Here is a 26206-nt window from a genome sequence, read left to right on the forward strand (position 1 = left end):
CTTAGTTAGGGTCTCATTTTTTGCAGGATGAGGTGATGGTTTGATTGGTACTATTTTGGGGGGCATTTTTAATAGCTTGGTGTTGCAATTTTTGCGATGTAAGGCGACAACAAAATGGATTTTTTTTGGCACTGTTTTTATAAAATTTATTTTACGGTGTTCACCTGAGGGGTTAGGTCATGTGATATTTTTATAAAGGTGGTTGTTACGGACATGGAGATACCTAATATGTGTACTTTTTTTATTTATTTCACTTTAAAACAATAATAGCATTTTTGAAACGAAATTATGTTTTAATGTCTCCATATTCTATAGATTTATTTTTTTGGGGGCGATTTTCTTTTGTAGGGGCTAATTTTTTGTGAGATGAGATGACGGTTTTATTTGTACCATTTTGTAGGACATACGCCTTTTTTATCACTTAATGTTGCACTTTTTGTGATGTAAGGAGACAAAAATGGCTTTTTTTGACAGTTTTTAATTGTATTTTTTATGGTGTTTATCAGACGGGGTGGCTCATGTGATATATTTATAGAGCCAGTCGTTATGGACACGGTAATACCAAATATGTCAAATTTATTTTTCTATATTTTTTTTTGTTTTTTTAATTACTTAAATTGGGGACATTTTTTTTGCATGTAAAACCTTTTTTTATTTTTAAAACACTTATTTTTATATTTTTTATTTTACACTTTGCGTCCCCCATAAGGTCATACAAGACCTCTGGGGGAAATGTAACTTTCCTCTATTGATTTCTCCTGTAACTGGGGCTGACATAGTAGCAGGGGAAATACACCCCCCAGAGAGGCTGTACAGCAGAATACAACGCTGTACAGCCTCAGTGCAGGGCTGATCGAGGTCTGTAGAAGACCCGACAGCTCCTGCACTCTCCTGGCCCCAGCAGTCACATGACCACCGGGCCGCCTGATGTGTATACAGCTATCTAGAAGGCAGGGACATCTGGGAACTGTCCCTGCCTTATCTCTGGGTTGCCCTGCTGTCACTGACAGTGGGCTCCCCGCTCGGCAGCTGCACGATTAGCAGTTCTTGAATGTCTATTTAGAGATAAACATCCACCCATAGGACGTTTATATCCTATGGGCTGATGTGAAGTGGTTAAATTACGAATAAAAAGATTAATATCTTTGATCCAATTAAAAGGACTAAACTTTGTGGCGGGCACAAAAGAAAAGCCTTTGGCCAATACTTCACTCTCAGTTTTTCATAGTGGCCGTTAATTATCTGGTTTGATAGTGGACTCCTATTTGGTCATGCACTCCTGTAGCCCCTCTTCTGCCTCACAGGCTGATTTTAATTAGCATGAGTACATAGCTTGCTCAGCATGCATGCTGGTATTTGTAGTCCCTGGATTCAATGAAGGCCATTTTAGCACCACACAGATATAAACCAAAAGGGGCCCAGCATACATGTGGGACCTACACTTCCTGAATTTCATAGTCGCTGTTATGGCACTTGACAGGTGAGTTTAGTATTAGGACCCGTCTTATAGAGATCGCCTTGGCGTGCGGCAGACGGGCTCATATAATTTTGTACAAAATGTATTTGCTAAGCATCTCTAATTTATTAGCATAGCATTTGCAATATAATATACCTTTGTACTTTATTTGGTTTGTAGAGTGCTGTTGCACTATTATTGTTCTATATGTATTTGCAGCCACAGCGACGTGCACCTGTGCATTGGGATGTGCTGACCTCCCCTCCTCTTTTTTGTTTGCAATGCCTTTAACCACCTCCCGACCGCCTAACGCGCCGATGCGTCCGGGAGGTGGTTGATTTGTTCCTCCTGGACGCATCGGCGCGTCATCTCGCGATACCCGAGATTTCCTGTGAACGCGCGCACGCAGGAACAGAAGGTAAGCGAGTGGATCTCCAGCCTGCCAGCGGCGATCGCTCGCTGGCAGGCTGGAGATGTGATTTTTTTTTAACCCCTAAAGGTATATTAGACGCTGTTTTGATAACAGCGTCAAATATACCTACTACCTGGTCCTCTGGTGTCCCTTTTGCTTGGATCGACCACCAGAGGACACAGGTAGGTCAGTAATGTCGCACAAAACACTACACTACACCCCCCCCCGTCACTTATTAACCCCTGATCACCCCCCTGCATTGATCACCCCCCTGTCATTGATCACCCCCCTGTAAGGCTCCATTCAGACGTCCGTATGATTTTTACGGATCCATGGATACATGGATCGGATCCGCAAAACACATACGGACGTCTGAATGGAGCCTTACAGGGGGGTGATCAATGACAGGCGGGTGATCACCCATATAGATTCCCTGATCACCCCCTGTCATTGATCACCCCCCTGTAAGGCTCCATTCAGACGTCCGCATGTGTTTTGCGGATCCGATCCATGTATCCGTAAAAATCATACGGACGTCTGAATGGAGCCTTACAGGGGGGTGATCAATGACAGGGGGGTGATCAATGATGGAGGTGATCAGGGAGTCTATATGGGTGATCACCCCCTGTCATTGATCACCCCCCTGTCAGGCTCCATTCAGACATTTTTTTGGCTCAAGTTAGCGGAAATATATATATTTTTTGGGTTGTTTTTTCTTACAAAGTCTCATATTCCACTAACTTGTGTCAAAAAATAAAATCTCACATGGACGCACCATACCCCTCACAGAATCCAAATGCGTAAACATTTTTAGACATTTATATTCCAGACTTCTTCTCATGCTTTAGGGCCCCTAAAAAGCCAGGGCAGTATAAATACCCCACATGTGACCCCATTTCGGAAAGAAGACACCCCAAGGTATTCCGTGAGGGGCATATTGAGTCCATGAAAGATTGAAATTTTTGTCCTAAGTTAGCGGAAAGTGAGACTTTGTGAGAAAAAAACTAAAAAAATCAATTTCCGCTAACTTATGCAAAAAAATTAAAATTCTATGAACTCGCCAGGCCCCTCATTGAATACCTTGGGGTGTCTTCTTTCCAAAGTGGGGTCACATGTGGGGTATTTATACTGCCCTGGCTTTTTAGGGGCCCTAAAGCGTGAGAAGAAGTCTGGGATCCAAATGTCTAAAAATGCCCTCCTAAAAGGAATTTGGGCCCCTTTGCGCATCTAGGCTGCAAAAAAGTGTGACACATCTGGTATCGCCGTACTCAGGAGAAGTTGGGGAATGTGTTTTGGGGTGTCATTTTACATATACCCATGCTGGGTGAGAAAAATATCTTGGTCAAATGCCAACTTTGTATAAAAAAATGGGAAAAGTTGTCTTTTGCCAAGATATTTCTCTCACCCAGCATGGGTATATGTAAAATGACACCCCAAAACACATTCCCCAACTTCTCCTGAGTACGGCGATACCAGATGTGTGACACTTTTTTGCAGCCAAGGTGGGCAAAGGGGCACATATTCCAAAGAGCACCTTTCGGATTTCACAGGCCATTTTTTACACATTTTGATTGCAAAGTACTTCTCACACATTTGGGCCCCTAAATTGCCAGGGCAGTATAACTACGCCACAAGTGACCCTATTTTGGAAAGAAGACACCCCAAGGTATTCCGTGAGGGGCATGGCGAGTTCATAGAATTTTTTATTTTTTGTCACAAGTTAGCGGAAAATGATGATTTTTCTTTTTTTTCCTTTTTTCCTTACAAAGTCTCATATTCCACTAACTTGCGACAAAAAATAAAAAATTCTAGGAACTCGCCATGCCCCTCACAGAATAACTTGGGGTGTCTTCTTTCCAAAATGAGGTCACTTGTGGGGTAGTTATACTGCCCTGGCAATTTAGGGGCCCAAATGTGTGAGAAGTACTTTGCAATCAAAATGTGTAAAAAATGGCCTGCGAAATCCGAAAGGTGCATTTTGGAATATGTGCCCCTTTGCCCACCTTGGCTGCAAAAAAGTGTCACACATCTGGTATCGCCGTACTCAGGAGAAGTTGGGAATGTGTTTTGGGGTGTCATTTTACATATACCCATGCTGGGTGAGAAAAATATCTTGGTCAAATGCCAACTTTGTATAAAAAAATTGGAAAAGTTGTCTTTTGCCAAGATATTTCTCTCACCCAGCATGGGTATATGTAAAATGACACCCCAAAACACATTCCCCAACTTCTCCTGAGTACGGCGATACCAGATGTGTGACACTTTTTTGCAGCCAAGGTGGGCAAAGGGGCACATATTCCAAAGTGCACCTTTCGGATTTCGCAGGCCATTTTTTACAGATTTTGATTGCAAACTTCTTCTCACACATTTGGGCCCCTAAAATGCCAGGGCAGTATAACGTCCTCACAAGTGACCCTATTTTGGAAAGAAGACACCCCAAGGTATTCTGTGAGGGGCATGGCGAGTTCCTAGAATTTTTTATTTTTTGTCGCAAGTTAGTGGAATATGAGACTTTGTAAGAAAAAAATAAAATAAAATAAAAATCATCATTTTCCGCTAACTTGTGACAAAAAATAAAAAGTTCTATGAACTCACTATGCCCATCAGTGAATACCTTAGGGTGCCTACTTTCCGAAATGGGGTCATTTGTGGGGGTTTTCTACTGTCTGGGCATTGTAGAACCTCAGGAAACATGACAGGTGCTCAGAAAGTCAGAGCTGCTTCAAAAAGCGGAAATTCACATTTTTGTACCATAGTTTGTAAACGCTATAACTTTTACCCAAACCATTTTTTTTTTTATCAAAGACATGTAGAACAATAAATTTAGCGAAAAATTTATATATGGATGTCGTTTTTTTTGCAAAATTTTACAGCTGAAAGTGAAAAATGTCATTTTTTTGCAAAAAAATCGTTACATTTCGATTAATAACAAAAAAAGTTAAAATGTCAGCAGCAATGAAATACCACCAAATGAAAGCTCTATTAGTGAGAAGAAAAGGAGGTAAAATTCATTTGGGTGGTAAGTTGCATGACCGAGCGATAAACGGTGAAAGTAGTGTAGTGCCGAAGTGTAAAAAGTGGCCTGGTCATGAAGGGGGTTTTAGCTAGCGGGGCTGAAGTGGTTAACACGGTCAACCATGCATTTGCCTATAGTTATTGTTATACTAATGTAATGATAAAGCCAAACTGATGGCCAGCAAACCCGGCGTACCAGACACACGTTGCGCAAGTCGTCACACTCGGAACACCCTTGAGGGCCGGGAAACTCTTCACCCGCCTCCAGCAGGAAGAGGGACTTGGGCAGAGCCCTTCCCAGGTGTCAGTAGCAGGGTGGCTGGGCAAACTGGCCGCAGTTGGGCAAAACCCTAAAGTAAATACCGTAAATCTATGCCATGGACAATAGGGAAACACGAGAATGGTCAGTAAACGTAAGCCAGGGCACAAGATCCAGAAGACAACCAAAACCAAAGCCAGAGTCAATAACCAGAGAAACCACTCACCAGATAGCTTCAGATCCAGAACCAGAGTCAACCACCAGAGAAACCACTCACCAGATAGCTTCAGATCCAGAACCAGGGAAGCAACTGAATGATCAGCAGTGAGTGAGGGGAAAGACCAGGTTTAAATATCCCTCCAAAGATCACCTGACACCGCTGAGGTCACACTCAATCTCCACCCTCAGACCAGGGAAGCACAGGTGAGCGCTGAGAGCGTGCAGAGGAAGGAACCTCCCACCACATGTCCAAGTCAGGAGACATGACTACAGAGGTTCCCTGGCAACAGCTGACGCTAGGGGTTCCGGCGTCCCAGGACCCCTGAACAGCGTCAGCGCTGGGAATGATGGCGTCCAGTCTCCCAGCAGCACCAATATCTGGAACGGATCCCACAGACTGACGCGCGCACATAAAGTGTGAACCTTTACTAGCTCCGCCCTCTGGGGGTGACACCCCACTCCTTTTGACAAATGGATAGAACATGAGAGAGAAAAGGTTGTGAATATCTACTAATGGGGAGATTTGCACGTCTTGTTTTGGATCTACTCCTAGTTTCATCTTTGCAAATACTTTTACATTACTTTTTGTGAATGGGAACTTATAATAAACTCTTTCTGAAGGCCATTTATGTTAAAGGTGCAGCACCAGGTATGCGCGACACAGAAAAAAGCTGCAGATTTGGGAATTTATTTGTTCAACAAATGATTTTAAATTCTATTTATTATAGTTTTTATTGTATTTCCATCACCTTTATCATTATATACAGTATGAATGAAGATCAAATATCGATATGTCCACATGTTACATAAAAGTCCCCATGGGGAGTCCTTCCTCCTTCACTATGTCCCTCTGGAGTCTCCTGCAGTGTGGGTGGAGGTATGAATACAGTCCATGGGGACTTCATCTTCTCTGCTCCTCTTTTCTTCCATGGATCCCAGATTCAGGTAAATATAATCTGAGTGTTTGGCAAATCCAGGCTTATTTCATCCAAAAATAAACCCTTTTATTGGCGGTTTAAAGGGGTTGTCTCGCTTTTAGGAAATTTACCACGTAGACAAAAGTTTTTACAAGGCACTTACTAATGTGTTGTGATTGTCCACATTGCCTCCTGAGCTATCTTAATTAAATTTTTCATTGCATTACACACCACACACATTCAGGGATGGCCACTACTGCAATCTGGCACAGTATAGGAAAAACCTTCGGCCTCTCTGGTGGCTGGTGCGGTGCATAGGCACACATGCGCAGCAGCTTCCAGCCGCCTTGTATCTCTGCTGCAGCACAGCAGTGGCCGTAACCTCAGGAAATGAGCTGCAGGTGCATACGATGGAAAAATCAATCAAGACAGAAAAGGAGGCAAGATGGACAATCAAAAAACATTAGTAAGTGCCTTGTATTCACTTTGCCTACATAATAAATGCAATAAACCCCTTTAATGTCTAGTTATACATCTGCTTTTGCAGACATTACACACAGGAATTTATTTTATTTTCTGATGAGTTTTAAATTTTGATTTCCTTATGAAACATTTTTCACATATAGAAGATCAGGATGGTTTCTTTCCTCTGTGACTTCTCCGATGATCCCTGAGTCTGGTATTACTAATAAAAGATTTCCCACATTCAGAACATGAATACGGCTTCTCTCCTGTGTGATATCTCTGGTGTACAACAAGACTTGATTTATACATAAAGGATTTGTCACATTCAGAACATGAATATGGCTTCTCCCCTGTATGAGTTCTGTCATGTCTAATAAGATCTGATTTCTCTGTAAAACATTTCCCACATACTGAACATGAATATGGCCTCACTCCCGTGTGAACTTTCTGATGTTCCCTCAGTTCACTTTTACTAATAAAACATTTCCCACATTCTAAACATGGATACGGCTTCTCTCCTGTGTGACGTTTCTGATGTTTAACAAGATATGATTTATTGGTAAAACATTTCCCACATTCTGAACATAAATACGGCTTCTCTCCTGTGTGATTTCTCTGATGTTTAACAAGATCTGATTTATATTTAAAAGATTTGACACATTCAGGACATGAATACGGCTTCTCTCCTGTGTGGGTTCTATCGTGTTGAATTAGATGTGATTTATCTATAAAACTTTTCCCACATACTGAACATGGAAATGGCTTCTCTCCTGTGTGGACTGCCTGGTGTATAACAAGTCTTGATTTACATATAAAGGATTTCCCACATTCAGAACATGAATATGGCTTCTCTCCTGTGTGGGTTCTATTGTGTTGAATAAGATGGGATTTCTCCATAAAAGATTTCTCACATTCTGAACATGAATACGGCCTCACTCCAGTGTGAACTCTCTGATGTTCCCTCAGTTTGGCTTTCCTAACAAAACATTTCCCACATTCTGAACATAGATACGGCTTCTCTCCTGTGTGACGTTTCTGATGTTTAATAAGATCTGATCTATTTGTAAAACATTTCCCACATTCTGAACATGGAAATGGCTTCTCTCCTGTGTGACTTCTCTCATGTATAATAAGATGTGATTTATGGGCAAAATATTTACCGCAGTGTGAACAGGGAAATCTCTTCAGTTCTGCCTGAGTTTCCTTACATGTTCCAAGATGTGATTGTGGTGTACTTGTGGTAACAATTTGTGATTGGTCAGGAGAAGGTTCTTTATGATTAGGGGTATTAGATGATAGGTCTGGACTTGTGGAAACAATATGTGATTGATCAGGAGATTCTCCATGACTACTTGGTTTACGTGTTAAATCTGTAATGAGAAGTCCTGGATATACAAGCACGGCAATGAGATTTTCTCTTGAAGAGTGTGGTATGAGAGCTCCATTTTGTACTTGTGGTAACTTGGTGGTTCCCTCAGAGTTCTTATTGGGATTTCCTATTAGGATTAAAAATAGATAGCAAGTTTTTTTCAAACCAAAAAATTATAACATTCTATTAGGCCTGAATGCAGTTTTTGAGCCAAATTAAGAAGTGGATCCAGCAGGTAAGAGAATTCCTTCTTGCGTCTGCATACAAGCTGAGATATGGCCTATCACCTTCCAAACTAGAGTTAGTGGTGAAAAGTATAAGGGTTGCTGTGTCCACAAACCAGCAGTAGACTGTACTAAGGGGACTCCTCTTGGAGTCCTTTCCATAATGTGCATGAGCTCAGGAGTCCTCTCACAATATTTTACTGCTGGCTTGTAGGCGCACAGCATCAGATTTAAGTGAGTATAAAGATAAAAATTACATTACTGGACTCAGCACCACTTACACTATACACCGCTTAATCTAGTTTGGAGGTGTTTTGGAGCGGACAGATCCCCTTTAAATGTATAACTCCTAAATAAGTGAGATGCATATGGGGAAACTTGTTCATGTGGGGTTGGAGAGGAAAACGAATCATTGGCAACCACAGAGAGCCATATTTGCCAAGTGCCAAATTTGATAACACATATGCTAGCATTTGATTGGATGAGCCATAAAAGGATAGAGGGGAAAACCATGTCAGATTCCAGTGAAGGGGCAGAGGGTGGGTGTTAAGTCCATTTACAGTTATACTTGTCTGTATGGCCTAAATTACAGAGGGTAAGTAAAGTATTTATTAAAAATGTTGAGCCCTTTTCTCTGTACAGCCTTCAGATTCTCTAGTAGCAGGATCTGAATTTTCACTCAGTCATCTTCTCTGACCTTGAAAACACATGGCTTAAATAAGTAAGTGTTTATGGCCTTTTTTAAAAATCTATATTTTTCATAATATTACCATACACAAAAATAAAATTCATAATTATAGTGCATAATTATTAACCCCATCCTTTATCCCTCCACACTTTTCATCCCTTTTACCACGTGAGGAGAGAACAAAAAAATAAAGTACGCCTAACAATAATTACCCAGATTGGAATCACGTCCTGGAGTATCTTTATATAACAAGTGTTTATGACGTTTTAGTAAATTAGAGAAAAGGTTTATTAGATAACCGGCATAAAGTGAAAGTACGATTCTCACAGCTAGACAAAGTTACCCTTTTGGGACAGTACGACCCAATATTTTTTATAAAGATTAATTGGAAAAATAATTTTTAGCCCAAAATGAGTAAAATGCAATAATAAAAAATAATTTCCCCCAAAGCCTTTCAGAACATCCAGGATACTGCATCGAATGCTTCCCAGGAGTCAGAGCTGAGAAGTTTTGTTTCTGGAATCGGGTATTTCTCTGGATGAATGGGATGCTGTAAGAAACCAGGTTGTGAGGCAGCAACAAGGAAAGGAAGAATATAGTGAAGGCGATTGGGCCGTATGTTTGTAATTCTAATTCTGATATAGTACAGAGATGGGGTGAAAAGATTGTACTGAGCTGGGATCCTTCCCTGGTTTACTTTAAAGATGGGACCTATGGAAGGATGTGAAGGAGACATTAAATAGAGATGTTAGGATAAAGCTTTCTCTGTGTGACTGTAAAGATATATGCAAGTGATTCAAAAGAAGTGTAAGCTGGGCCGTGGCTTGGCCGCGAGTAAAGATGGCCGTATAAGCTCAGAGCTCTGGCACATACGCAGCTTCCATAAGCTAACACCGTGCACAACAGAGTCTCCACAAGCATATCTCCAACCCACCATGATGACCAGGGGGAAAAGAGGGCTCAAGTCCCAAGGCAAATTGGACTTCTACTTTGAGGTGGATAAATACAAGAGAGACACAGCAGACACCAGGGACCCGGATCCCCCTGAATCACCAACCTCCTCACTCCCTGAAAGCCAAGAAGACAGGGATACCATCTTGGACAACGGCGAAGGAGCATCTTGGGGGTCCTCCTCCACAAGCCCTGAAAAGCAAAAGCAGGGCTTACAGCCAGATGAATACGGTGGAGGGGTAAGCGATTCTACTGAGCCCAGCACACAAAGCCATTCAGCCCTAGCAAAGTGCTTTGCCTCCATCCCCACCTCAGATGTCCCAGCTTCCAGCTCCCTACTTAAAGAAATGCTTCTGGCATCCAATCACTCACTACAACATGGCATCACTCAGTTGATAACGCCATTACAATCGTCTGTTGACGACCTAGAACACCGAGTGACCCATATAGAAGCCAAAATGGGGGACTTTGCAGGCTCACACAACAATTTGATTGACGCACACCAAGCTCTGGAAGTTGAAGTCTCCTCACTGAGAGCCAAGGTAGTAGACCTGGAGGATCGCTCCAGAAGAAATAATATAAAGTTCAGGAGCATTCCTGAAGAAAATCACACAGCAAGAACTGACAATAAGAACTGACAAAATAATTCTGCTTTTGGTGCCAGAATACACCCCCATAGATCTCACTACTGACAGGGGACACAGAATAGTGCGCCCTAAACACTTACCGGAAAATGTCCCTAGAGACATTTTAGCGAGAGTGCACTATTACCATGTTAAAGAAAAAGCTATCCTTGCAGCCCGCAAGATTAAAGAGCTACAGGCTCCCTATCAATCGGTAAAAATTTTCACAGATCTTTCAGCCACTACCCTGAAATTAAGAAGACAACTTTTACCAATAACCGATGCGTTAAGAGAATATAACATACTCTATCGTTGGGGGTTCCCTGTGAAAATAATTGTCACCTGTAACAACACCACATTTGCTATTTCCTCAGTGCAGGATGGGATCAAGCTTCTTTCCGGTCAGGACATCACGGTGAAACAGCCGAAACAGTCATCACCTAAACCACCCGTCAAAATGAGATCTGAGTGGAAGACATCTCTATACAAATGAGTTCCTAAGAACGGTCACGACCCGGGACACCTGGTTAATTGTATTGTTATGCTGCGATAAGTGCCAGAACGTTCTACTAGTTAGCTCAGGTTACTTGTTCTCAATTTAGTTACTAGTAGCCAATTTAACTGCCCACATGTGATATGGCGTCTTCAGAACAGAAGATACCTAAGCCCAAGAGAAGGCTCCACATGACAAGTGGAACCTCATACTATGTTCACATTTTGATCCGTACTGGTTTGTGTACTTTCTTCTTCTTTTTTTTCTTTTTTAGGACTTGGCCTCCCTCTCTCCTCCAGTTCAGGTCTGTGGCTCACTCGGAGGACCCTCTCAGCCTCTCGAACATCTCCTTCCCAACATATGCACTTATAGTGCCAACTCGATGGTACAGCTATTGCACTTTACAAGATGGTGATTAAGATAGCTTCCTTCAACGTTAAGGGACTTAATAGCCCTTATAAGCGTTCCCTGATGTGGAAAGAGGCACTATCCTCAAAATCAGACACATTTTGTGCACAGGAAACACACATCACACAGAAAGACGCTCATAGAATTAAACACCCTCAATACTCGCAGATCTACCAAGCACATTACGAAAAAAAAGCAAAGGGGAGTCCTACTGGCCATTAAGAACAACATTACCTTTTCTATGATTTCTATTACGATTGATCCTAAAGGAAGATACCTTATACTGGTAGGATTTATTACCAATGTCAAATATACGCTGGTTACAGTATACGCCCCAAACCGCAGACAAATACACTTTCTCAATAGAGTGTTTAAAAAAATACACAAAGTAAGACAAGGCCATCTGATAATATGTGGAAATTTTAACACCATCGCAGATACAACATGGGACATCACCTCCACTTCTAACTGGAGGACCGACACAATAGCATGACTAATACACAGACAACAGATATACGACATTTGGCGTATACAACACGGCCCTGATAAAGATTACACCTTTTTCTTCCACCCATTCAGCACATACTCTAGGATAGATATGTTTTTGGACGACAAGATTATCCTTCAGAATGTCTCCTCTTCCACAATTGAAACAATTACGTGGTCCTATCATCAGGCAGCCATTACCATTACCAGAAACCCGCACTCAGCCTGCTACATGTATGTGGAGGGACAATGCGTTTTTAATGGCACACACCTCCTATAAGGTAGAAATACAAAAAGCCGTAAATGAATATTTTCAACTAAACTCCGGAACGGTTACCAAACATACCACACTCTGGAATGCACACAAGGCATATACAGCCAGGTCCATAAATATTGGGACATCGACACAATTCTAACATTTTTGGCCCTATACACCACCACAATGTATTTGAAATGAAACAAACAAGATGCTTTACCTGCAGACTGTCGGCTTTACCTGCAGACTGTCAGCTTTACCTGCAGACTGTCGGCTTTACCTGCAGACTGTCAGCTGTAATCTGAGGGATTTACATCCACATCAGGTGAACGGTGCAGGAATTACAGCAGTTTGCATCTGTGCCTCCCACTTGTTATGGGACCAAAAGTAATGGGACAATTGGCTTCTCAGCTTTCCCATGGCCGGGTGTGTGTTATTCCCTCATTCTTAAGCAAAATATCGCTCCGGAAATTGTCACCCGACCAGATACGAGCACTTATCTCTCTCATAACAGAAAAATAAATACTACATATTATCAAAACCCTCCCCTTGCATAAGGCACCTGGACCTGATGGCCTATCCAACACATATGGAAATATACTATCTCCCCACCTACTAGAAATGTTCTCGGAGGTGACCGAGACAGGTGCATTTGATAAAGAAATGTTAACAGCTACTATAGTAACCCTCCCTAAACCCGGAAAAGACCCAACCTCTCCACAAAACTTTCGCCCGATATCCCTCCTTAATACTGACATAAACCTATTCTCCAAACTCATAGCCTCAAGAATAGACAAAGTTCTCCCCAGCATTATACATCCAGACCAAGCTGGGTTTGGTAAAAACAGGCAGGCGTCGGACAACTCTAGACGCCTATTAAACCTCAAAGACCGAGCAGAAAGAACACGATGCCCATCACTGTTAGTGGCCATGGAGGCCGAGAAGGCATTTGACCGCATTAATTGCTAATTTGCTTTTTCTGTATTAGATCATTTGGGATCCAATGGACACATCCTTCACGCAATTAAATCACTTTATTCGGCCCCGTCGGCCAGAGTGTTGGCGAATGGTACGTTGTCTGACTCATTTGACATAACAAATGGAACCCACCAAGGGTGTTCGTGGTCTCCTTTAATATTTGTTCTTACCATAGAACCTTTTTCTCAGACGATCAGACAACACGCGAACATAGAAGGGATAGAGATAGGGGCTTCTGTACAGCATTCTCTTGCTGTGTGTGACCGCTGACCCGGTTCCCACCCTAGATGAGCGGTGATGTGACTGCTCCTGAGGACACGCCAGCATCACATTCATCTCATGTTTACACGTACATGCTGTTATTTCTTCCTGCACCGTGTATGATACATGTGATGTGATATCCCAGAGTATGTGACTTTAAGCTGCTGTAAGTGCATCGCTGTGGATGAGACACCCCGTGGCCATAGCAGGTACGTGTATTAGGGATGTCACAGGTGACCCTGTTCTGCCACCTCAGATAAGTTTTGTAGGTGTGGAGCCCTGAAGATAATCGCACTAATTACTGGAGAACCGCACTCTGTACAGTAGGAACACACTTTATATGTTGTATATTGCACTGTAGTCTGTTAACCATTGGTGGCAGGGAAGGGTTAACTCCACGTTCGTATTTCCCAAGACGGAATAAATACAAATGCAGGGAGAGCCATGCGGTCAGATGCAGAAAAGAGACAACCTGCCCTTCAGTGATCTGGGAGATGCAGGGGTTTTGGTGGTTAGTTAGCTGCCAGTGGAGGTGCGTGACACCAGCCATAAAGGAGACCACCGCAGGACCTGGACAGGGCAAAGGAGCAGCTGAGCTCCGCAGAGGACTTGAAGCCGGGACACAGGGACAGAAAGAAGCAACCAATGACATTAAGCTGCTGTCTCTTTAAGAGAAAGCGCTATTATTAAATCAGCTGCCTCTGACTAAGACCAGATTCACACATCTGGATTCCAGATCCGGATAGCTCCCTGTGAGGTTGGGTCAGTAAACCTGTGGTTGGGCCTAATGGAGAGGATATGCTGACGGAGCCTCTCATCGGCGCGCAGGTGTGGGCGGTGCAGGCGGCATGTTGAGCGCAGTGTCCTGATTGGTCTGCGCGCTGGTGTGAGCGGTGCGGGGGGGCATGTTATTATTAGGGTTATTCCTGCAGTATAGAATTCTTTTGCTAGAGGAAGTTGTGCATTGTGTGTATATGACTCTTTTTATGAGGCAAGGTAACCAAAAAATGGCTGTTCTGTCACAGTCATTATTAGTATTTTTTACAATGTTCACCTGACAGAGTAGGTAATGTGATATTTTTATAGAGCAGGTCGTAACGATGCGGCGACACCTAATAAGACTATTTTTTCTATTTTATTTTGGATTTACACAATAAAAATGTTTATCAAAAAAATGTTTTTGTGTTTCAATTCTCTGAAAACCATATATATTTTTGGGGGAGATTGTCTTAGGCAGGGGCTCATTTTTTGCTCCAAGAGATGATGGTTTGATTGGTGCCATTTTGGGGCACATATGAATATTTTAATCGCTTGGTATTAGACTTTTTGTAATGTAAGGTGATAAAAAAATTTGCTTTTTTGGCAAATTTTTTATTTTATTTTTTTTACAGCGTTTATCAGACGGGTTGGATCACAGCAGGTTGTTACAGACAATGCCTATGCCTAATATGTGCATTTATTTTTATTTTTTTTTACACAATAAAAGCTTTTTTTTTGTCATGTTGTGCATTTTTTTTTTTTTACTTTATTTTATTTAATAAAAGCATGTTTGAAAAAAGATATCATGTTTCTGTGTCTCCATTTTCTGAAAGCCATATTTTTTGGATGATTGGCTTATGTAGGGTCTCATTTTTTGTGGGATGAGGTCACGGTTTGATTGGTGCTAATTTTGGATACATATGAATTTATTGATCCCTTTTTATACCATTTTTTGGGAAGTGCGGTGGGCAAAATTGCAATTCCATCATAGTTTTTCTTTTTATGGTGTTTACCATTAAGTAAAAGTAACATGATCCTTTTATAGATCAGGTCCTTACGGACGCGGCAATACCAAACATGTTTAGTGTTTTTTTTAACCAATTATGTGTGGATATAGGAAGGTTTTTTTATTTAATTTTTTTATTGGACCCAGACCCACTTGGTTCTTGAAGATCCAGTGGGTCTGATGGATTACAATATACTATATAGTGTACTGCAGTGTATTGATCTCACACTGAGCCTGATCAGGCGGCTGCCTTTAGCAGAAGTCTGGTCAGGCTTCGATATATCACACCAAGCCGGATGCCAGTGAAGGCGCCCGGTTGCCATGGTAACCATCGGACGCTGCCAGAGCGCAGCGGCCCGATGGGGGAGGGAGCTCCCTCCCTCAGTTTACCCTTCAAGCATCAGGCCACTTCTAGAGCAGAGCAGCGGCCCGATGGTTAGCCCCTTCCAGGGGATCTCGGAGATATCTATGGGCAGTCAGACTGCGGACACCCTGCAGGGAAACTTGTGTGGAGGTCACTGTTATTAAAGGGGCGGGCACTGTGGAGGTTACTGTGATTAAAGGGGCAGGTGCTATGAAGGTTCCTGTTAAAGGGACGGGCACCGTGAAAGTTACTGTTAAAGGGGCGGTCACTGTGAAAGTCACTATTAAAGGTGCGGGCACTGTGGAGGTCATTGTTAAAGGGGCGGGTACTGTAGAGGTCACTGTTATGGGGGAAAATGACGATTATCTTTTTACGCCACGGAAACATAAAATGAAATATACCCGTGCGAAGCCGGGTCCTTCTGCTAGTATAGGCTATATACAGTATACAGTGTATTACAGGCTATATATATAGTATACAGTGTATTACAGGCTATATATATAGTATACAGTGTATTACAGGCTATATATAGTATACAGTGTATTACAGGCTATATATATAGTATACAGTGTATTACAGGCTATATATATAGTATACAGTGTATTACAGGCTATATATATAGTATACAGTGTATTACAGGCTATATATATAGTATACAGTGTATTACAGGCTATATATAGTATACAGTGTATTACAGGCTATATATATATCTTGTACAGTGTATTACAGGCTATATATATTATAGTGTATTGCAGGCTATATATGTATAATATACAGCGTATTAGGCTATATATATATATAATATAATATACAGTGTATTGCAGGCTACATGTAATATACAGTATAATTATATGTATTTAAATTTGGCGACAAAATTTTTCAGTTCAGTAGCCAATGGCTCCCAAAACCTCCCAATTCCCTTCCTCCATTCATTATTCCATACCTGTGGTCACATGGACTGGAATGTCCTCCTCCACCTCACTCTTACACGGGGGATCGCCCATCATCCGCTCTTCTTCATCCTCCACTTTAATATCAGTCACATCTTCCCCCTGATTTGTCATCTGTAACAATTCAGGACAATACAGCAGACAGGTGGGAAATCTAACAGATCCACATAAGAGACCCCCACCATCTATGACCCCTCTATGACTGCAGGACCCCCCCTATATAGATGTGTATAGGGCTCAGCTCCATCTACCTGATGGTTCTCTGGGAGCTTCTCCTCTGGACAGTCCTGGGAATACAGAGGACGGGGACATCTCTCGGGGGGATTTCTCCTCCTGGATCCACCTGTGGAGACACAAGCATACAGTGACTGAATACATGGCCTCCTGTAGATCTGTCTATAGATCAGACTCTTTTCTCAGCTCCTTCACTAGGTTTAGTGACCGGGGCCTAAATAACAATGTTCTGCTCCTCACCAACCTTCTGCTAAACCTCAAACTAATCCAGTAATAAAGAACATAAAAAATTCCAGGCTGTGAACGGCTCTTTCTTCCAGAGACTCGGCTTTCATTCTTTACAGCAGGTGGAAGAGACTTGGACATTGATGGATTTAGATCGGTCGTCTGGTGGAGAAAACCTAGATACAAATCTGTTTGGGAGATGAACTGAACTAATTCCATTAATCACCATTTCTAGGGAGCAAGAATAAGGCTTTGCCCGGTATCATGGAAAGTAATTCACCCCCCACAGCATGAGTGAGGAGGAAATATTTCCAGTGACCGGCCGATAAGATGAAAGTTTGATGCAAGCTCCTGTGTCTCAACAGGTTTATTGGGAGCAGGACTACAGGAGCCGGTGTCCTCCGGAGACAGGGGGTCACTAGAGCTCTGTAGTGTGGCTGCTAATAACACAGGGCCTGTGATTGCTGAAGGTGGAGGTGACTGGAATGGCGCTCCTTTCAGTGACGGAGGAGACCACATGTACTGATGGAGATCTGCTCTACACGTGGAGGTTTGGCTGTAGGAGACAAGCGTGACAGTGGCTCCCGGGTTCAATCCTCCTGAGAATATATTATACTTTGTTACTTTGATTCCAAGAGGCTTAAATGCCGAAATGGAATTGATTGGATTTCTATAATTCTGGGGCGAGGGCCTGTTGGGGACGGGACATCGGCGTCCGGCTGCTTATCAGCACTCCGATCTCCCTTCCCCGGCAGACCAGCGCCCCCAGTCTACAATAACGCCTTACAACATGTATTTCAAGGTCATACTAGCTAAGAAAAATCTCAAGTGGGAATGGTTATGTTCTATTACTTGTTTGCTAGTAAAAGAGTAACAAACGCAGCAAAAACGCAAGACAACCGCGTCTGGGTTTTTATGTGTATATATTATTTTATATAAATTATAACAATATATATTTCTTATCGTATGAATGAAGTTAGCCTTTGTACGAGTAGAATGGCGATCATCATATATACCTGACTATATATTTCTACTTAAGATGGTCTATGAACTGATAAGACGGATCCTAAATATAAGAAATGGGGATCTCTGTCATACCCTAAGATTTTGAACATAACTAAGGATAGGGATGGTCTAGAATTCGGCTCCATACAGGAATTAAGGTCCACATTTTAAAGATCTCTCACTGTCCCAGTAAGCAATGCACCATATAAAAGCAGCTTTGAGACCCCCACTGAGGAAGGGGTAGTTGTGACCCCGAAACGCGTCTGGTACAGAACAGTGAGGGATAATATTGAGCGGAGCCAGCTCGGACATATTGCATTAATCGTGGACTTTGTTAAAGAAAATTGGAGAATACTCAGCCGCTCTGTAATAAATCCCAGACTCTAGGACCTTGGAAGCCAATCAACGCACACAGCCTCGGTCACGTGGGATGCCACGGGGAGGCTTACGGACCACTTGGGACGCCGCAAAGGTTCTTGCAGTACAACGAATGAGTGTGCTTCCGTGACGGCTCCGGTCAAGGAGCACGGATACCGAGCGGCCAAACAGCTACAATACGGGACTGGTAACGTACTACAGTCATGTGAAAAAATTAGGACACCCTTTGAAAGCATGTGGTTTTTTGTAACATTTTTAATAAAAGGTTATTTCATCTCCGTTTCAACAATACAGAGAGATTAAAGTAATCCAACTAAACAAAGAAAACTGAAGAAAAGTCTTTTCAAGATCTTCTGTAAATGTCATTCTACAAAAATGCCTATTCTAACTGAGGAAAAAGATAGGACACCCTTGCCCCTAATAGCGAGTGTTACCTCCTTTGGCTGAAATAACTGCAGTGAGACGGTTCTTGTAGCCATCTACCAGTCTTCGACATCGGTCTGAGGAAATTTTACCCCACTCCTCAATGCAGAACTTTTTCAGCTGTGAGATGTTTGAGGGGTTTCTTGCACGTACAGCCCTTTTCAAGTCACCCCACAGCATCTCAATGGGATTCAAATCTGGACTTTGACTTGGCCATTCCAGGACTCTCCATTTCTTCTTTTTCAGCCAATCTTTGGTTGATTTACTAGTATGTTTTGGCTCATTGTCATGTTGCATGGTCCAGTTCCGCTTCAGCTTTAATTTTCTAACTGATGGTCTCACATGTTCTTCAAGCACCTTCTGATACACAGTAGAATTCATCGTGGATTCTATGATGGTGAGCTGACCAGGTCCTGCTGCAGCAAAGCAGCCCCAAACCATGACACTTCCACCTCCATGCTTCACAGTTGGTATGAGGTTCTTTTCTTGGAATGCTGTGTTTGGTTTACACCAAACATGTCCTCTGCTGTTGTGTCCAAATAATTCAATTTTGGACTCATCTGTCCAAAGAACATTATTCCAGAAGTCCTGGTCTTTGTCAACTTTATCTCTGGCAAATGTCAGTGTGGCCTCGATGTTTCTCTTGGAAAGCAAAGGTTTCCTCCTTGCACACCTCCCATGCAAGTTAAACTTGTACAGTCTCTTTCTGATTGTAGAGGCATGTACTTCTACATCAACAGTAGCCAGAGCCTGCTGTAGTTCTCGAGATGACACTTTAGGGTTTTTGGAGACCTCTTTTAGCATCTTGCGGTCTGCTCTTGGGGTGAACTTGCTGGGGCGACCAGTCCTGGGCATGTTGGCAGTTGTTTTGAAAGCCCTCCACTTGTAGACTATCTTCTGGACAGTGGAATGGCTGATTTCAAAATCTTTTGAGATCTTTTTAAATCCCTTCCCAGACTCATAGGCTGCTACAATCTTTTTTCTGAAGTCCTCTGACAGCTCTTTTGCTCTCACCATGGTGCTCACTCTCACTTCAACAGTCAGGAGCACACCAAACTAAATGTCTGAGGTTTAAATAGGGCAAGCCTCATTCAACATGCAGAGTAACGATCTACTAATTATGTGCACCTGGTGTGATATACCTGTGTGAGATCTGAGCCAATTTAAGAGGGAATACATGTGAGGGTGTCCTATCTTTTTCCTCAGTTAGAATAGGCATTTTTGTAGAATGACATTTACAGAAGATCTTGAAAAGACTTTTCTTCAGTTTTCTTTGTTTAGTTGGATTACTTTAATCTCTCTGTATTGTTGAAACGGAGATGAAATAACCTTTTATTAAAAATGTTACAAAAAACCACATGCTTTCAAAGGGTGTCCTAATTTTTTCACATGACTGTATATACAACCATATACAGTCAGGTCCATAACTATTGGGACATGGACACAATTCTACCATTTTTGGCTCTATACACCACCACAATGGATGTGAAATGAAACGAACTAGATGTGCTTTACCTGCAGACTGTCAGCTTTACCTGCAGACTGTCAGCTTTACCTGCAGACTGTCAGCTTTACCTGCAGACTGTCAGCTTTACCTGCAGACTGTCAGCTGTAATCTGAGGTATTTACATCTAAATCAGGTGAACGGTGCAGGAATTACAGCAGTTGCATCTGTGCCTCCCACTTGTCAAGGGACCAAAAGTAATGGGACAGAATAATAATCATAAATCAAACGTTCACTTTTTAATACTTGGTTGCAAATCCTTTGCAGTCAATTACAGCCTGAAGTCTGGAACGCACAGACATCACCAGACGCTGGTCTCATCCCTGGTGCTGCTCTGCCCGGCCTCTACTGCAACTGTCTTCAGCTCCTGCTTGTTCTTGGGGCATTTTCCCTTCAGTTTTGTCTTCAGCAAGTGAAATGCAGCTCAATCGGATTCAGGTCCGGGGATTGACTCGGCCATTGCAGAACATTCCACCTCTTTCCCTTAAACTCTTTGGTTGCTTTTGCAGTATGCTTTGGGTCATTGTCCATCTGCACTGTGAAGCGCCGTCCAATGAGTTCTGAAGCATTTGGCTGAATATGAGCAGATAATATTGCCCGAAACCCTTCAGAATTCATCCTGCTGCTTCTGTCAGCAGTCACATCATCAATAAACACAAGAGAAGCAGTTCCATTGGCCGCCATACATGCCCACGCCATGACACTACCACCACCATGCTTCACTGATGAGGTGGTATGCTTAGGATCATGAGCAGCTCCTTTCCTTCTCCATACTCTTCTCTTCCCATCACTCTGGTACAAGTTGATCTTGGTCTCATCTGTCCATAGGATGTTGTTCCAGAACTGTGAAGGCTTTTTTAGATGTCGTTTGGCAAACTCTAATCTGGCCTTCCTGTTTTTGAGGCTCATCAATGGTTTCCATCTTGTGGTGAACCCTCTGTATTCACTCTGGTGAAGTCTTCTCTTGATTGTTGACTTTGACACACATCCACCTACCTCCTGGAGAGTGTTCTTGATCCGGCCAACTGTTGTGAAGAGTATTTTCTTCACCAGGGAAAAAATTCTTCGCTCATCCACCACAGTTGTTTTCCGTGGTCTTCTGGGTCTTTTGGTGTTGCTGAGCTCACCGGTGCGTTCCTTCTTTTCAAGAATGTTCCAAACAATTGTTTTGGCCGCGCCTGATGTTTTTGCTATCTCTCTGATGGGTTTGTTGTGTTTTTTCAGCCTAATGATGGCTTCACTGATAGTGACAGCTCTTTGGATCTCATCTTGAGAGTTGAGAGCAACAGATTCCAAATGCAGATAGCAGACTGGAAATGACCTCTGGACCTTTTATCTGCTCATTGTAATTGGGATAATGAGGGAATAACACACACCGGCCATGGAACAGCCGAGAAGACAATTGTCCCATTACTTCTGGTCCCTTAACAAGTGGAAGGCACAGATGCAAACTGCTGTAATTTCTGCACCGTTCACCTGATGTTAAAGCTGACAGTCTGCAGGTAAAGCTGACAGTCTGCAGGTAAAGCTGACAGTCTGCAGGTAAAGCTGACAGTCTGCAGGTAAAGCTGACAGTCTGCAGGTAAAGCACATCTTGTTCGTTTCATTTCACCTCCATTGTGGTGGTGTATAGAGCCAAAAATGTTAGAATTGTGTCCATGTCCCAATATTTATGGACCTGTCTGTATATATTTTGTCTCAAATTACATGCCAAACGGTCCAGATATCAGAATTTTCCCGATTAGTAAGGTCTGCAGGACAAACAATTACAAGCAGTGACCCTCCTCTACTATATGGTATTTTGGAGGACTTCACCCTATGTATGAAGATTTTGGACATCAATGAATATATAAAATATAAGTATACATACCGCGTTATGTCCCAGGATAAGGGACCACTTATTCAGTTGGACCATCCATTGTGTTATATACTACGCCACCAGTATAGGCTGCGGTTTAAAGCCTATATACGGATAGCACTATTATAGCGGGTATATAGATTGTGTATACAGCATTTTATATCTATCTTATGCGGCCATTTATTCTATGCTTTAAATATAATATTGTTTTTTCTATGGATTTATTATTATTTAGGTTTTATTATAATCGATGTGCGCTGTGATGGTGTGTGTTACGGATATCTTACACTCCAGCTGAGTAAATCCGAACAGCGTCTCCCGAAATCCAAGTAAATCCGAAGGTGTTGAGAATATACAGCTCCCAATCCCCCACAAACAGGATCCAGGACTTCAGGAAGGGGGTAAAAACTATCAACTTTTTTGATGGCCACAGCTCAGCCTTTTATCAAGTCCTCAGCAAGGGTTACTGCCACGGGGCCCTTGTGGGGAACAGGCCCACGAAATACAGTGACCAATCAATATACAGTAAGATATGACACACTCCCACATGAACAGTAACATCTCTCCTCTCTATCCTGGAGATAATTGGATAAAGGGGCCGGACATAGTTCCATGAGGTCGATGACCCAGACCATTGTGTTTGCTAAATGTATCACAGGCAATATCCATTGTGTTTGTGGATTATGTCACAGGCAATATCCATTGTGTTTGTGGATTGTGTCCCCGGCAATGCCCATTGTGTTTGTGGATTGTGTAAAAGGCAATGCCCATTGTGTATGTGGATTGTGTCACAGGCAATATCCATTGTGTATGTGGATTGTGTCCCCGGCAATATCCATTGTGTTTGTGGATTGTGTCCCCGGCAATATCCATTGTGTTTGTGGATTGTGTCCCCGGCAATATCCATTGTGTTTGTGGATTGTGTCCCCGGCAATATCCATTGTGTTTGTGGATTGTGTCCCCGGCAATATCCATTGTGTTTGTGGATTGTGTCCCCGGCAATATCCATTGTGTTTGTGGATTGTGTCCCCGGCAATATCCATTGTGTTTGTGGATTGTGTCCCCGGCAATAGCCATTGTGTTCGCTAATGTCCATTGTGTCCGCTAACTGCGTCACAGGCAGATGAGGTGGTTTGTGTACATTTAAAGGGCGAAATAGGGTTAAGTACATGAACAGCAGACGAAATACAAGAATCTGGACATTCCTAAAACAGGGGTTTAGTCACAATGTGATATTATTAATCGTATGGTCCTTAGAGGATTGCGCTAGTCCATGTATTGCCGGCTATAGAGAGACCCTCATCTGTACATCATCTTTTTTTCTCTACTGTGGTATTGGGGACACCTAGGGGGGAGCACCTGTCCGGTTTTGGTATTTAGGTTGAGCCGCTATAACACTGGCCATAAGGAAGATTACACTGAATGTCACAGACACTTAGGATGCAGAAATGTAACACAGCAGATGTAGCAGAGGTCGTGTCTCTGTCAGCAGCGGCCAAACAATTACAGGCAGTTTACTGCAGGTGGCGCTAATAATATAAATTGCAGCAGATAAAACAATCGTCCTTAAAAGGACTTCTGGGTCTCTAACAACTTTCTACACTAAACCCTGCCTAAAAAACTATTCCTGCCCCTACACTATCTGCCCCTTCTGCTGCAGCTCGCCCCGACTAAGACTGAGCCGAACCCCGTGTCATCGGGTGCTATATAGCCGGCCAGCCAACCACTGTAATGCCAGAAACCAACAAACATGCGGGGAGGAGACTCCAGCATACACGGCCTCTTCTCACCTCGTCTCCTCTTACCTGGTGATGTCAGAGGCCGGGGAGCCTCCATCATGGCCTCCTTGTACAGATCCTTGTGTCCTTCTACATACTCCCACTCCTCCATGGAGAAATAGACCGCCACATCCTGACACCTTACAGGAACCTGACAACACAATGACACCGTCATCACCCAGACCCCTCCAGTGCTGTTACTGGAGAATTTCCCAGCATTCCCAGCAATGTCACCTCTCCAGTCAGCAGCTCCATCATCTTGTGGGTGAGTTCTAGGATCTTCTGCTCATGTATCAGGTGGGGAGGCTCTGTGATGGGGGTCCTGCTCCATCCACCTGACTCATGGATGATGGGAGTCTCCTCCGATGTCTTCTTCATTATGGTGTAATCCTATGGATGGAGAGAGACACTTAGGGAAAGAAATTATTTATTGACTCCAGATCTACACTCAGAATCCCTCCCTGGATCATGGCCCCATCTCCAGTAATCTAGTCACTAGAAGCTGGAATATTATTACCCTCCAGACCTCCAGGCCCCTTCTGGACTCTTCTAGAGAATCCCCCATGACTCCTTCTTCTGGCAGAGAGCTCCATAGTCTCACTGCTCTTACAGTAAAAACCCCTCTTCTATGTTGGTAGAGAAACCTTCTTTCCTCTAGATGTAGTGGAGGCCTCCTTGTTATAGTCCAGTATCATCTAGATGTCAGACTAGTGGTAGAAATCCTCCCTCCAGGCCACACTCCGGCCATCTCCTCCTCTGCTTCCTCTCCTCCTGGGTACAACGTGCCTACTTACCTTCTCATGGCTCCTACAACATGACTATTGGTCTCCATGATACATCACTGACCATACTGGTGGCTGATCTTCAGGTTCTCCATCACTTGGAAGGTCTGGAGGCCGTTCTCCAGGACCCTGGACTCTTTCTATCACTTCCTATGATGGATTCTCCTTCCCGATGTCTGACTTGTTACAGAATACAATAAAGAGGAGAGAAATCTAGAAAAGTTTACCTCTCCGCTCAGCAGGGAGATGATCTCCAAGGTGAGGTCTAATATTCTTCTGCTGATCTCCTTCCTGTCCATCCTTGGTGGTCATTCAGGAGAAGAGGAGAGACCTGGAGGAGCTGGAGGCTTGTAGTACTGCAGGCGCCTTTATGAGGAGAGGAGAGGAGAGGCTGGAAATCCTCCAGGGACAAGAGCATTAGTGAGATCCAGAACCGCACTTACTGCTCCTGGAGAGACCCCGCTTCTCAGAGCCCCCAGCACCGGGGATAAAGGGGGATTCTGGAGAAATGGCTGATACCAGAGAGAAGAAGAGGCTCCAGACACCACAGCAGTGACTACCGACCAGGACCTGCTCTGTATCTGCTGCACTGCAAGAGCTGAAGGACCTGGGATGATGTCACTGTCATGTGATCAGTGCAGGGGGCGGAGCTCAGCAGTGGAGAGAAGTGGTAGAGAAGGACCTGGGATGATGTCACTGTCATGTGATCAGAGCAGGGGGCGGAGCTTAGTAGTAGCGATGTGGTGATGATTACCATGTGACCAGTGTAGGAGGCGGAGCTCAGCAATGGAAAGAAGTTATGCAGGAAAGACCTATGATGATGTCACTGTCATGTGATCAGTGCAGGGGGCGGAGCTCAACAGTGGAAAGAAGCTGTGGAAGAAGGACCTGTGATGACGTCACTGCCATGTGATCAGTGCAGGGGGCGGAGTGTTGTAGTGCTCCCCTCAGCCAGTGTAATCCGGCCGTTAACCCCTGATGGTCTGTCATTTTCCTTGCTCTCTGACCTCAGTGATGCGTCACCTCAGGCGCCAGTGTCCGGACCATCGGGAAGAGTTGTGCCTTTCTCACAGCCGTCTGTATTCTGCCGGTGCCAGGACCACTCCCTCCGCACTGCGCAGCCGCTGTAGCCATGCTCGTCCCCTGCTGTACACACACAGGGCCTTGAGAAAGTATTCACACCCAATGAGCTTTTCCCCGTTTCCTCACATTACACCACAAACTGGGATTTTCTGTGAGAAGTCCAAGTCTGTGTGAGGCGAGAAGAAGAGGAGAGCGGGTTTTCCCAGGGATCTGGACAGTGCGGCGTGCGTTTGTCTTCAGCCCCCGGAGTCAGTACTTTGTCGGACCACCTTTCGCTGCAGTCTTTTGGGGTCTGTCTCTACCAGCTTTGCACATCTAGAGGCTGAAGTCTTTGCCCGTTCCTCTGTGCAGAAGAGCTCGCGCTCAGTCAGATTGGA

General features: G+C 43.4%; 2 protein-coding genes across 2 annotated transcripts in view; both read right to left on the reverse strand.

Moving 5' to 3' along the window:
* LOC122935208 (zinc finger protein 397-like) overlaps positions 1 to 26206 on the reverse strand; it is a 1371324-nt gene that overhangs the window by 532094 nt on the left and 813024 nt on the right. The window lies entirely within an intron of this gene.
* Positions 6057 to 25029, reverse strand: LOC122933845 (oocyte zinc finger protein XlCOF22-like). The gene is made up of 5 exons (XM_044288919.1): positions 24974 to 25029; positions 24199 to 24354; positions 23992 to 24115; positions 6709 to 8239; positions 6057 to 6673 (listed from the first exon to the last, which is right to left on the reverse strand). The coding sequence occupies exons 2-4, from the start codon at positions 24340 to 24342 to the stop codon at positions 6909 to 6911; spliced, it is 1599 nt and encodes a 532-aa protein (XP_044144854.1). The 5' UTR covers positions 24343 to 24354; positions 24974 to 25029; the 3' UTR covers positions 6057 to 6673; positions 6709 to 6908.

Source organism: Bufo gargarizans, chromosome 4 (assembly GCF_014858855.1).
Source record: "Bufo gargarizans isolate SCDJY-AF-19 chromosome 4, ASM1485885v1, whole genome shotgun sequence".
Lineage (NCBI taxonomy): Eukaryota > Metazoa > Chordata > Amphibia > Anura > Bufonidae > Bufo > Bufo gargarizans.

Excerpts from the sequence above, each read along its gene's own strand:
- LOC122933845 (XM_044288919.1), bottom strand. The coding sequence starts at position 24,342 with ATGAAGAAGACATCGGAGGAGACTCCCATCATCCATGAGTCAGGTGGA. Across the intron at positions 24,116-24,198 it reads TGGAGCTGCTGACTGGAGAG|GTTCCTGTAAGGTGTCAGGA; the intron begins GTGACATTGCTG and ends TTGTGTTGTCAG. Across the intron at positions 8,240-23,991 it reads CCGGCCTCTGACATCACCAG|GAAATCCCAATAAGAACTCT; the intron begins GTAAGAGGAGAC and ends TAATCCTAATAG.